The sequence below is a fragment of the Bubalus bubalis genome, chromosome 9 (genome assembly GCF_019923935.1).
Source record: "Bubalus bubalis isolate 160015118507 breed Murrah chromosome 9, NDDB_SH_1, whole genome shotgun sequence".
Classification (NCBI taxonomy): domain Eukaryota; kingdom Metazoa; phylum Chordata; class Mammalia; order Artiodactyla; family Bovidae; genus Bubalus; species Bubalus bubalis.
The window spans coordinates 24,333,071-24,346,821 of NC_059165.1; the positions used below are offsets into that span (position 1 = coordinate 24,333,071).

The 13,751-nt window shown below is 39.9% G+C and overlaps 1 protein-coding gene and 1 non-coding gene across 2 annotated transcripts; both read right to left on the reverse strand.

The window, feature by feature from the left end:
• Nucleotides 1-464: 464 nt before the first annotated feature.
• LOC102407968 (cytochrome c oxidase subunit 7C, mitochondrial) lies at nucleotides 465-2,643 on the reverse strand. The gene is made up of 3 exons (XM_006053937.4): nucleotides 2,448-2,643; nucleotides 1,481-1,609; nucleotides 465-561 (listed from the first exon to the last, which is right to left on the reverse strand). The coding sequence occupies exons 1-2, from the start codon at nucleotides 2,520-2,522 to the stop codon at nucleotides 1,493-1,495; spliced, it is 192 nt and encodes a 63-aa protein (XP_006053999.1). The 5' UTR covers nucleotides 2,523-2,643; the 3' UTR covers nucleotides 465-561; nucleotides 1,481-1,492.
• Nucleotides 663-725, reverse strand: LOC112587169. Its single transcript, XR_003111696.1, has one exon. It is a non-coding gene; the product is annotated as a small nucleolar RNA Z39 (small nucleolar RNA).
• Nucleotides 2,644-13,751: the final 11,108 nt, after the last annotated feature.

Consider the following 13,751-nt stretch of genomic DNA (forward strand, 5'->3'; position numbering starts at 1 on the left):
CATTTCAAATATTCCTTTAATCTAAACAAGATTAATATTGGTCAGTAGCACATCTATGAAGGCAAAAATTTCAGTGTTATGGTACAGAGGAAGAAAATGAAGCTCTTGAACTTAAAATCTCCATACACTACTGATTTTCCTAATGTTTAACTAATTATCACTCATGGAGAAAAATGAATTTACTCCTTCAAAGTAAAAAAAAAAATAAATAAAGACTAAAAAGACATTTTTTTCCCTCCCTTTAAAATAAAAATCACAGGATAAGTCTGCACTTCTCTTTTATAATGAATTGCCAACAAATTCTTGACCCATGAATCAAAAAAGAAAAAAATTCAGATTTTAAGACCAAGAAACAAGCTAAATCAAATACATATTAAGAAACTAATAATGCAATATTACCCAAACAAAATGTAAGCACATGTTCAATTATCATGTTCCATATTTCAGAGAAGAGGCATTAAGGATTTATGCTATAAGTTTATTTACAAACATCTAGGATGCTGAGTTCAAGGGATTGATCCTTTTAAGAGACTGCACCTCTTAATATGCTTCTCTTCCTATCTGTGAATAAAAACACAAAAAATTAATGACATTGAAACTCAAATTTAACAGAAATCATGCAGTTTCATTAATGTATTGTCTGTCCTTCAATTTTTGACTGCTGCATCAGAAAGCGTTTACAGTATCATGATTTTACTCATACTGATTTGCTTCATCATATGCACCAAGTAATGGCTTGGATAAATCATTTCCCTTCTAAACTAAGACAAGTGAAGTCCTTCTTTTCTAAAGTATATTTTGGAATTTATTCCAACCAACCCACAGAGCCTCCTATTGTGTTGTTTTTGAGGAAAATTCTAATTACAATATTAATTTTCTCACTCAGTCGTGCTTTAGTTGCTAAGTTGGGTCTGACTCTTGAGATCCTGAGGAATATAGCCCACCAGGCTCTTCTGTCAATGGGATTTTCCAGGCAAGAATACTGGAGTGGTTTGCCATTTCCTTCTTACTCAGGGACTCTACTAATCTTGCAGCACACATGATTCCTTCATGTATATACTAACATATACCACCCTCAAGACAGATGAACATTAATGAGTTTTCTAGAACTTTTCCTGGTCAAGAACCTCAGCTCTGGAACAAGACTGCCTGGATAGAATTCCTGGTCCACCACTGCTAGCTATGGAATACTATGCAAGTTGACATTTTTTTTTTTTGGTCTCAAATCAGGTTAATACCTCACAGTTTTGCCTGGGAAGCAATCTGAGCCTATTAATACTAGGTGTGCCTAATAAACAGCAGCACTCAATAAACACTGGCTTTCAGGCAAAGATATGTTTGTCTATAGGTTTAACCTGTCTCCCACCAATGTCACATGCCCACTTAACTTCAGTATTTGTGATTTTGAGGGGGTGGGTGGTAAAGGAAGAAAGGAATAAAGGAGAAACTTCTGCGAAGGTTATAAGTCCATTAAATTTACCTGTCTCATGGATTACTTTTTAAGCAGTTGGTGTCTGACGATAAAGAAAGGTGCAGCAAATCCAGACCCAAAGAACAAAGTCATCATAGCTAGTAATCTCCACTTGTTTTCCACTGAAAATGGTATATTCTGTTGGGAACAAAAGAGAACAAACAACAAATACTGAACTTCAAACCATCTGATTTTACAGATTAAAAGTAAGTACAGAGGAAATGCTAATTTTGATATAATCAGGTTATATATGCCTGGTCAAATACCTGAGCTCTGGAACAAGACTGCTTGGTTTAAAAATCCTGGTCCACCATTGCTATGTATGGAATACTGGGCAACTTAATCATAGCACTTTTTAACATCTTTAAAATCATATGACCTTCACCGCAAACACTAGATGGTAAAAAAATTCCTGGCTTTCCTCTTCGACTCTATCCCTTTACACCCTTTCTAGGCCTCAGGGTAACCCCAGGAGGCTGTTACAATTACCCGCTTGAAGCTATTCATAATTAAAGCTAAAACCAACCTCAAGGATGGTTAATACTTCTAATTTCGTCAATTCGTTTAGAAAGACTAGCCCCACATCATAGGCCCTCACAACCCCGAGTTTTCAATGACCTTCACTTCGAAGCCGGTGACCTTTAGCTAGGTTTTAAGCCACAATACCTGCAGTCAGAGGTTCTAAGGTCCCCCGAATTTTGAAGGGCGGGGTGGGGTGCGCGGGGGAAATGGGGGGAGCGCTAGAGCGAGATAAGGCCTGTGGCTTCATTTTCTGAAGCCTATTCATGACTAGAGCGCGCAGTCACACTCCTGAACTTTCTCCCGGGTCCCTGGGGGAAGCGGAATGCTAGTCGACGTCCCAGTTTAAAACCCTGGCTTCTCACTTCTCTCTTCACGGCGCATAGTAGGCCCCGAAGTTCAGTCAGTCGCGGCCAAGTGCCCCCTACCCAACGAAGCAGGCCCCTTCCATACTAACCTTCCCTGGACCCTCCTCATAGTGGCTCCGACGAACCACTGAGGTTGTGAACCTCCGGATGCTCTGTCCCAACATAGCTCTGTTGGAGGCTCTACAAAAGATCCAGAGACCTGAGGCGGAAGAAATGGCGGCTGCAAAACCACCGCTCCTTGCCTCACGACCTTGCTCCTCTAACTGCAAGGATCGAAAGGGAAGATGGGAAACGAGGCACAGTTATCCGCAAACGCGAGAAAACGGCGCTCTGAGGATTGTGGGAATTGTAGTTTAGATCACCGCGGCGCATTGTCGGCCCTGAAGGATTGTGGGAAATGTAGTCTGGCAGCAGCTTCTCAGTGATTCTTTTAGAGCTGAGTTCTTTAGGCTTGTTTCTAAAACGATTTTACTGAAGTTAACGAAGCAGTTTACGTATGTTCTAGTTTATGGAAAAGGAAAATAAACCTCTCCCTTTTCTTTTTTTTGTGACTATATGCTAAGTGTTTCTAATTTGCACTACTATGTCGCTCTGAGATGTGTGAAGAAAGCATAACAACAAATAATCAAATAATATGCAGTGCAAAGGATTTCAGAGAGAAAACTGAATTGATATGCCAAGGGAAGGGTTATTGGAAGTAAGCGTAGTTGCTCAGTCCTGTCGGACTTCCCCCCAGACTCCTCTGTCCATGGAATTCTCCAGGCAAGAATACTGGAGTGGATTGCCATTCCCTTCTCCAGGGGATCTTCCCATCCCAGGGATCGAACCTGGGTCTCCCACATTTCAAGCAGATTCTTTACTGTCTAAGCCACAAGGGAAGCCCCCCTTGGAAGTATAGAGAACTAAATGCAACAGAACTAGGGAAAGAGGGCAGAGAAAACTCAAGGTCAGCATTAGTGTGGCATGTTGGGAGTGCAGAAGAGAAAACAGCCTGTGATCCCGGCCAGCCTGGACTAGGAGCTGGTGCTCTTCTGCTGAAACTAAACAATTTAAGAGGACATGTGCATCATAGTGACTCTCCTCAGTGATGGCTCAAGAACATAAGATCACTTTATTATATATGAACATAGACAAAACATGAACATTGTTCAAATCACGAAGATGACCAAGCATCACTCTATCTCATCAATATGATTTCTGCTTCTTTGTCAATTACAATGTTAATCATAAACTAATCTTTCTTCCTCCTAGGTAAGATTTAGTTAAGTCACTGGAAACAAGCCTAAATCCTGTAAATTCTAACACTTTATTGAGATCCTGAGGGTTCCTCTAGGTATTTGATCTCCCTTACTGCAACCAATAATAAACCCAACTTATTCATTTATAGAAGGGAATGGCTATACACTTCAGTGCTGACAAAGGTCTGTCTAGCCAAAGCTATGATTTTTCCAGTATGCTTGTATGGATGTGAGAGTTGGACCATAAAGCTGAGCGCCGAAGAATTATTCCTTTTGAACTGTGGTGCTGGAGAAGACTCTTGAGAGTCCCTTGGACTACAAGGAGATCCAACCAATCAATCCTAAAAGAAATCAATCTTGAATATTCACTGGAAGGACTGATGCTGAAGCTGAAGGTCCAATACTTTGGTCACCAGATGGAAAGAACTGACTCATTGGAAAAGATTCTGATGCTGGGAAAGATTTAAGGTGGGAGGAGAAGGGGATGACAGAGAATGAGATGGTTGGATGGCATCACTGACTCAATGGGCATGAGTCTGAGCAAACTCTGGGAGTTGGTGATGGACAGGGAAGCCTGACGTGCTGCAGTCCATGAGGTTGCAAACAGTCTGACACAATGGGACTGAGCAACTGAACTGAACTGAACTGAACTCACTTCAGTATTCCTGCTGGTGCTGCTGCTAAGTCGATTCAGTCATGTCCAACTCTGTGTGACCCCATAGACGGCAGCCCAGGGGTGCCATTGCCTTCTCAGTATTCCTACCTGGAGAATTCCATGGACTGTATAGTCCATGGGGTCACAAAGAGTCAGACACACACTGAGAGACTTTCACTAACTCACTGCTGTTAGTCTTTGATCAGTGCGTATTGGGAAGAAATTGGTGATAAATGAGGCCAGGAAAGCAGCATTAGGTTAAATTGTGAAGGGCCCTGCTAACCTAAAGAAAGAAGGCGAAAGAAAGTGAAGTCGCTGAGTCCTGTCCGACTCTTTGGGACCCCATGGACTGTAGCCTACCAGGCTCCTCCGTCCATGGGATTTTCCAGGCAAGAGTACTGGAGTGGGGTGCCATTTCCTTCTCCAGAGTATCTTCCTGACCCAGGGATTGAACCCAGGTCTCCCGCTTTGTAAGCAAGACAATGAGCCACCGTCTGAGCCACCAGGGAAGTCCTGGTGGCCTACGTTTTATGTTATTCATCTGTGGCAGAGTGCACAGATGACTCATTTATGCAGCATCAGTAAACAAAGTTGATTAAGATTTAAGTCTTTGAAAAATGGATATAAAGTGCATGCTTTCATCTTCCTTTAGCTTTTAAAAGAGAAAAGCCATGTTTCACTTCTATCAAAACACAAAAACATAAAGTGAAGAAATTTTATTTCTACAAGGAGCTTGTAACTGAGTAGAGATACATGTAGAACATAACTGGTGTTTTCTCCTTATTGACAGAGACTATATGATATTCGGTTTTTTTAAAAGTCCCCATCAGTGTCTTTATGTATTAAAGGATTCTGATTTAACTGTAACTGGGAAATGTTTTCACAGTTAATAGTTAAGGTTTTCTGAATTCTCTTTTTCATTCTAATGTACATAATACCTCCTGTATATTTGGTTCATTGTTACTTCTAATTCATACTAATTGATTCTCCTCTGTATATCTGTCAGTTAATTCCAAAGGGAACTACAGAAGAAATTCTAGTGTATGGCTTTGAAATTATCTGCCCCTCATGGGCTCTGTGAACTCATTTTATCATGACATGGGAGGGGAGGGGGATATTCCTTTTCTCCCTGAATCTGGATAGACTCTGTGACTCTTTTGACCAGGAAAATTTGGTATAAGTGATGCTGTGTTAGTATCCTGCCTAGTCCTCATGAAATTGGCAGCTTCCTTTCCTGTCTTTGGAAGGTTTCCGGTAGCAACTGTGAAGTTCATGTTAAGAAGTTTGATTACTCTGTTGGAGAGGCCCCCTGGAGAGTACTCAAGAATTCACTGGAAAAAAAGTGGGGCATCAGCTTAGATGTCAAGGATGTGAGTAAAGGTATCTTGGATTCTCCAGTCCAGTCCAGTCCAGCTGCTAGCTTAATAACACTGAAGGACCCTGGGCAGTGCTGTGTAGAGAAGAGATGCCCAGTTTAGCCTTGCCCAAAATGGTGATCTACAGATTTGTGAGACATAATTAGATGGTCATTCTTTCAAGCCAGTAAGTTTGGAGTAGTTTGTTATGCAACAGTAAATAACTGGAAGAACAACTGCTCAGCTGAACCTATCAGCCTCCAGACATAAAAAAAGAAAATAATAAATTGTTTTAAGATGTTAAATTTTGGCATAGTTTATTATAAAGGAGTAGAGATCTGGAACAGATACCATGCATAATTTCTTATACACATAACCTAACATTCTAAATTCAGTCATAGTGACTGGCAAGGAAAATGCATATTATCCTTGAGAACCTTTTGACTCCTTATGATACTCTTTTGCTATAAAATGAATTTCAAGAGAAATGAGACATTTCATGGATTTGAACAAAACAGAAAAGATCTTTAGGGACACAGGGTTTACTCCCAGGTTGTATTTTAAAAACAAAATCCAATTATTTTAATAGTGAATAGGGTGTATATCATAGAGTGAGCAATGCACTTTCTAGACCCACATGAATCTTTGGAGACTGAAATTGCACTATATAGAACAATATATCTAGAAATTAAAGAACAGTATGTGTCATGTCTCTCAACAGCTACTACATTAGATTTTTAGGAACTAGGTTAGAATTCAAAAATAAATTGTTTACTGAAAAAGTTTATGTTTCTGTTCTACATTTAAAACTCAAGTTAACAAGTTTTTTTGTTCTCAAGTTTTTAGAAATTCCTGCTACTGTAGAATTAAAATCAGAATATTGTGCTAGCCTTTAAAAATTTTTACATTTGTAGAAAGAAAAGAAAAAAACCCTGGTTTTAGGAAAGAATAAAATGTGATTCCACTGAGGCAGTTACAGTTGGAGAATATTCTGCCTGTCTTCTGAATGATTTAGTGATGGCCAACTGTAAGAAAAATTTCTGCAAAAAAAAAAAAATGCTATGATAAAGTTGTATATTTTACTCATTTTATTACTTTTAAATACTAATTTTTCCCTAAAAGCATATCATGTTTTTCATTCCAAATTTATTGCTTAATCTCAATGAAAGTTTAAGAACAATTCACTTTTTGAAGACTGATTTGTAGTTTAATTGTCATTGAGAATTGCTAAGTATAGTTAGATACATTTTTACAAGGTGAACACAGAAACTAACATTTCTCAATGTGAAAATCACTGATTGTATTTATGTTTACGGGCCATCTCCTCCTTGACTTGACTTACAGTGATAGCTTGTATTGCTTTGGCCAGGTTTCTTTAAATTCACTATGGCATCTCCTGCTTGTGTCTATAACTGTAATACTGAATAATTAAATAGTTTCACCCATTTATTTTAGGGAAACACATAATTTAAATGAGGAAGGGAATATTGAAAACGAATTCAATGCATCATTCTAAAAAATCCTTTTTTGCTAGAAGTAAAACATAGGAGACATTTGAAAATAAATCAACTTTGTTGCAATACTTATGTTGTTTTGTTTTGTAAAGAACTGTGCACGTAAGGACTGTCTGGAAATCTTGATCTATAACTAACCTCTTTTTTTGCTAATCAATGCATATGAAGTGCTGGTATATGTCTATTAGATTCAGGTGAGATTTCAGGGTTCCAATCAAAGACACTTTGTTCCTCTAGACAATGGACTGGCAATGACATTGTTAATACAGTCCAGAAAGATGTGTTTATTTATGCTATAATAGCTTTTGTATCTGGCTTTTCAGTTTGGGCTTATAATTAAGAGAAATAGGATTTTCTTGAGATAACATTTATGCACTTTGAGTAAATTATTAGTGAACACAATATTCCTTTAAATATTTCAACTAATGATAAAATTATACAAAGTGGATTAAGTTTAGTTTCCCAGTTCTCTTCACATTTCTCAGATAATCTATACCCTCACTAACATCATTAAAAACTCTATCTTTGTCCTAAATTGGATTCAGCATCTTCTTACCAGTTTGTACTAAGGGATTTTTTTTTAAACAACAGACTTATGAAACTCGTTGCTGTGTTTACTGTGAGGATTTTGTTTTCCCTCTGAGGATATGTTTCAATGTATTTCATGGTGTCATTTTTATGAGGACCCATAGGAGAAATTTCTCTCTGGTCTTAGAACTAAAATAAACATGCTTCTTCTGAGTAGCTGATTTGCTTTTTCCTTATGAATGCTGTGAATAACAAACTTTGTTGCAACTTTTTTGCCATATAGTGATTCCTAGAGATCTTAGGGAGAAGGCAATGGCACCCTACTCCAGTACTCTTGCCTGGAAAATCCCATGGATGGAGGAGCCTGGTGGGCTGCAGTCCATGGGGTCGCTAAGAGTCGGACACGACTGAGCGACTTCACTTTCACTTTCCACCTTCATGCATTGGAGAAGGAAATGGCAGCTCACTCCAGTGTTCTTGCCTGGAGAATCCCAGGGACGGTGGAGCCTGGTGGGCTGCGGTCTGTGGGGTCGCACAGGGTTGGACAGGACTGAAGTGACTTAGCAGCGAGCTTAGAGCCAAATGTGTGACCTACCTTCCGGGGAGACTGTGAAAGTATTTTGTGTACTTTACTCTTAGCTCCATCTTCTCTTCTTAATTTATTTAGCTTTGCTTCACTTTTCTATCCAATTTTATTTTATCATACTCTATAGTACGTGTCTTTGTTCTATACCTCAAATGCTTTCTGGAACAGTATTAGCACATGTAAATAAGCTAATAAATCATGAATTCTCCTCACAGAGAAAGTTGTTGTAGTGTTACTGTATTAATTTTGCTCTTTGCTTTATAGAACCTGGGCTAGATAAGACAATTAGAGCTAGCTAGGAATGATGCTGAAGCTGAAACTCCAGTACTTTGGCCACCTCATGTGAAGAGTTGACTCATTGGAAAAGACTCTGATGCTGGGAGGGATTGGGGGCAGGAGGAGAAGGGGACAACAGAGGATGAGATGGCTGGTTGACATCACTGACTCGATGGACGTGAGTCTGAGTGAACTCCGGGAGTTGGTGATGGACAGGGAGGCCTGGCGTGCTGTGATTCATGGGGTTGCAAAGAGTCGGACACAACTGAGCGACTGAACTGAACTGAATGTAACAAATGAGCCCCAAATTGTAATGGCTTAACACAATGAAGATTAATTTCTTACTTATGTCACAATCTGGATCAGATGTTTGGCTTGCAGTCTTCCATTTGGTAATCCTAGTGTCATCATCTTCTTGGGTCTTAGCCTTCTGGATTGACCCTGACTGCCACTGTGCTATGAGGGTAGAGACTCACACAAGGGCCAGGTAAATAGGTGGCATGCATTACTTGTGCCTATATTCTATTATCAAAACCAATCACATGCTTACCACCATTATCCAAACCCAGTTAAATGATATACAGACTTCTGTGTGTCTGAGAGGAAATTGGAAATGGTTTGGTTGAATACAGCATCTCCTCTGCAGAGACCTTCTCATTTCTTGCTGGAATCTTATGGAGTACCCCTGTAAGAATTCAACATCCTGTGGTTATATATTACCTTGGGGCTTTGCTACAGTGCTGCAGATGCTCATAATCTTGTAACTTCCTATTCTATACATTATGCCAGATTTGCACACTTCGGGCAATATACTGTACCTGGAATCAGAGTGACATGGGCTCAAATGAAAGATCTACCCTGACTGTTTAGTTTTGGCAAATTGCAAGTTCCTTCCTCATCTTTCAAATGGGGACAATAATGTTACTTATATCAGTTCAGTTCAGTTCAGTTCATTCGATCAGTCGTGTCTGACTCTTTACTATATAGGGTTGTTAAAAGGCTCTTAAACTGTACTGCTCAAGGCTGCAAGCCATGTTACTGTCCAGCCTCAAAGCCAAAAAAAAACAAAAAACAAAAAACAAAAAAAAACAGAGCCCAGAGATAGACAGAGACATCAGCAGTTTATTGGATAGGGGATCTTAGGAGTTCTCAACAAAAGATCCTGGAGCGACACTCCCACTGCAGGAGGCAGCCAGCAGATAGCAGGAAGGACAGGACAGCAATGTCATTACTCTCAGTATCCAGGGGGAGAAGGAGGCTACCATTTATAAGAGGGAACTGATGTCAGGTAGGCTCATCAATTACCAGGAAACTGTCGGTTACCAGGAAAACCCCTCTCTTCTCTGCCATCATTGTGTGCCCTCAACTATCTATACTGTTGAACGTTTATAAGCTTCTGTTGATCCTCCCTTCAGTTCCACACTGAATCCAGGCCAGATAGAAAGTGGTATTAATGCTTGCTTTTGTTTTATTCCTGTTGTATGAATCTGTGTTCTCTGTGAACCTATTCTTAGTTCTACCTTTAGTTGTTCAGTCACTAAGTCCTGTTTGACTCATTGAAACCCCACAGACTACAGGATGCCAGTCTTCCCTGGTGTATCCTTTGCTATCTTCTGGAGTTTGTTCAAATTCATGTCCATTGAGTCGGTGATACTATCCAACCATCTCATCCTCTGCTGTCCTCTTTTCCTTTTGCCTTCAATCTTTCCCAGGATCAAGGTCTTTTCCAGTGAGTCAGTTCTTTGCATCAGGAGGCCAAAGTATTGGAGTTTCAGCTTCAGCATCAGTCATTCCAATGAATACTCAGGGTTGATTTTCTTTAGGATTGACTTGTTTGATTTCTTTGCTGTCCAAGGGACTCTCAAGAGTCTTCTCTAGCACCACAGTTCAAAAGCATTAATTCTTTAGTGCTCAGTCTTCTTTATTGACCAACTCTCACATCCATACATGACTACTGGAAACACCATCAGTTCAGTTCATTTTAGTCACTCAGTTGTGTCTGATTCTGTGACCCCATGGACTGCAGCACACCAGGCTTCCCTGTCCATCACCAACTCCCGGAGCTTGCTCAAACTCATGTCCATTGAGTCATTGATGCCATCCAACCATCTTATCCTCTTTTGTCCCCTTCTCCTCCTGCCTTCGATTTTTCCCAGGTCAGGGTCTTTTCCAATCACATCAGGTGGCCAAAATATTTGAGCCTCAGCTTCAAAATCAGTCCCTCCAGTGAATATCCAGGACTAATTTTCTTTAGGATTGATTGGTTTGATCTCCTTGCAGTCCAAAGGACCCTCAAGAGTCTTCTCCAGCACCACAGTACAAAAGCATCAATTCTTCAGTGCTCAGCTTTCTTTATGGTCCAACTCTCACATCCATACATGACTACTGGAAAAACCATAGCCTTGACTAGACAGACCTTTGTCGGCAAAGTATTGTCTCTGCTTTTTAATATGCTGTCTAGGTTGGTCATCGGAGAAGGCAATGGCACCCTACTCCAGTGCTCTTGCCTAGAAAATCCCATGGATGGAGAAGCCTGGTAGGCTGCAGTCCATGGGGTTGCTAAGAGTCGGACACAACTGAGCAACTTCGCTTTCACTTTTCACTTTGATGCATTGGAGAAGGAAATGGCAACCCACTCCAGTGTTCTTGCCTGGAGAATCCCAGGGACGGGGGAGCCTGGTGGGCTGCTGTCTATGGGGTCGCACAGAGTTGGACACGACTGAAGCAACTTAACAGGTTGGTTATAGCTTTTTTACCAAGGAATGAGTGACTGTTAATTTCATGGCTTCAGTCACCATCTGCAGTGATTTTGGAGCCCAAGAAAATAAAGTCTGTCACTGTTTCCATTGTTTCCCTATCTATGTGCCATGAAGTGTTGTGACTAGATACCATGATCTTAGTTTTATGAATGCTAAGTTTTTAGCCAACTTTTTCACTCTCCTCTTTCACTTTCATCAAGAGGCTCTTCACTTCCTCGTTTTCTGCCATAAGGGTGGTGTCATCTGCATATCTGAGGTTATTGATATTTCTAAACATCATAGCTTTGACTATACAGACCTTTGTTGCCAGAGTGATGTCTAACACACTCTCTAGGTTTGTCATAGTTTTTCTTTCAAGGACAAGTGTCTTTTAATTTCACAGCTGCAGTCACTGTCCACAGTGATTTTGGAGTCCAAGAAAATAAAATCTGTCATGGTTTCCACTTTTTCCCCTTCTATTTGCTGTGAAGTGATGGGACCGGATGTCATGATCTTAGTTTTTGAATGTTGAGTTTAAAGCTAGCTTTTTCACTCTCCTCTTTCACCCTCATCAAGAGACTCTAGTTCCTCTTCACTTTCTGCCATAAGGGTGGTATCATCTGTGTATCTGAGGTTGTTTATATTTATTCCAGCAATCTTTATTCCAGCTTGTGATTCATCCAGCCTGGCATTTTGCATGATGTACTCTGCAAGTATCTTAAATAAGCAGGGTGACAGTATACAGCCTTGATATACTCCTTTCCCAATTTGGAATCAGTCGGTTGTTCCATGTCTGGTTCCAACTGTTGCTTCTTGATGACCTACCTACAGGCTTCTCAGGAGGCAGGTAAGGCGGTCTGGTATTCCCATCTCTTTAAGAATTTTCCACAGTTTGTTGTGATCCATACAGTCAAAGACTTTAGCTTAGTCGATGAAGCAGAAGTAGATGTTTTTCTGGAATTCCCTTGCTTTCTCTATGATCCAATGGTTGTTGGCAATTTGATCTCTGGTTTTTCTGCCTTTTCTAAACCCAACTTGTACATCTGAAAGTTCCTGGTTCACGTATTACTGAAGCCTTGCTAGAAGGATTTTGATCATTACCTTAGTAGCACGTGAAATGAGCACAATTGTGCGGTAGTTTGAGCATTCTTTGGCATTGCTTTTCCTTGGGATTGGAATGAAAGCTGACCTTTTCCAGTCCTGTGGCCACTGCAGAGTTTTCCAAACTTGTGACATCCAAAATCCCTATTGCTCAAACTAGGTTAACTGGGATTTTCTAGTCTTCAGAAACTCAAAAGCTGAGATTGTTTTTAGTTTTTTCATTCACTTTTCATTCCTGTTGTAGAAATCCTGTCCTGAGGGGGAGGAAATGGTGGTAGAGGATAGGGCTAATGGCAATTTATTGTTGATAAAACAGGTGATAAATTAAAAATGATTTTCCCAGGACACAGATTTTTACTACCTGAAGTAAAATGACTGATGCGTTATATCTACTTCTGAGAGCACTCTTGCATAAGTATTGGGGATGCAGACAAATCTGACTTCAGGGGAATAAAAAATTCCAGTACATTTCCTGTCATTCTCAAAAGAAAAGTGAAACCTTTGTTTATACTACTAGAGACAAAGGCTTAGATAAATATTAAGAGAAGTAAGAGTTTTATTTAAATTCACAATGTTAGGCCTTTCTAAAAGGCATGATTACCTAGGGAGGAGAGGATTCACATATGGAAGCAGCAAGGGATTAGAACAACAAGCAAGATGAAAAAAGATAACATTTGCAAAAATTGCATACTGTTGTTTACAACAAGATTTTTTGCTTTCTCTCCTTCTTTTATACAAACTATGAAAATTTGGTAGAAAATATACAGGCACAGAATTGAAATCACTTTACCGCTTTAAATAAATTGGAATTCCACAAAAAATTACAGAAAGAAGTGTTAAAGATTAATGATGCCAACTTTAAATATATCCAGAAAATAAGATGATAGATTCAAAAGTCTGAATCATAAAGACCAAAGAAGTCTGACAAGGTGATTTGATAAATATAATAGGATATAAAGTCCTCATACTTTTCCCTCTTAGGTGCTGGATTGGCCATCTCCTGTGCTTAATCTGATTTCCTTCAATGCTGCCATCATTAAAGAGTTTTAATGATAAGCCCTCCCTTGAAGTCATAATGGCACCATAGAAAGTGAATGTGTTACATTCATGTACGCATGCATACTCAGTCATGTCTGACTCTGCAGCCCCATGAACTGTAGCCTGCCAGGCTCTTCTGTCCATGGGATTTCCCAGGCTAGGATACTGGAGTGAGTTGCCATTTTTATCCTCCAGGGGATTCCTGACCCAGGGATTAAACCTGCATCTCTCTATCTCCTGCACTGGCAGGCAGATTCTTTACCACTGAGCCACATGGAAAGCCCTATGTTAGCTTACCTCCATCCTCTACCTCAAATCTACTCTTCTTCTCAGTTTTCTTTTTTATGGGTGTAGTTTCCATTTC

Excerpts from the sequence above, each read along its gene's own strand:
- LOC102407968 (XM_006053937.4), bottom strand. The coding sequence starts at position 2,522 with ATGTTGGGACAGAGCATCCGGAGGTTCACAACCTCAGTGGTTCGTCGG. Across the intron at positions 1,610-2,447 it reads ATGAGGAGGGTCCAGGGAAG|AATATACCATTTTCAGTGGA; the intron begins GTTAGTATGGAA and ends TGTTCCCAACAG.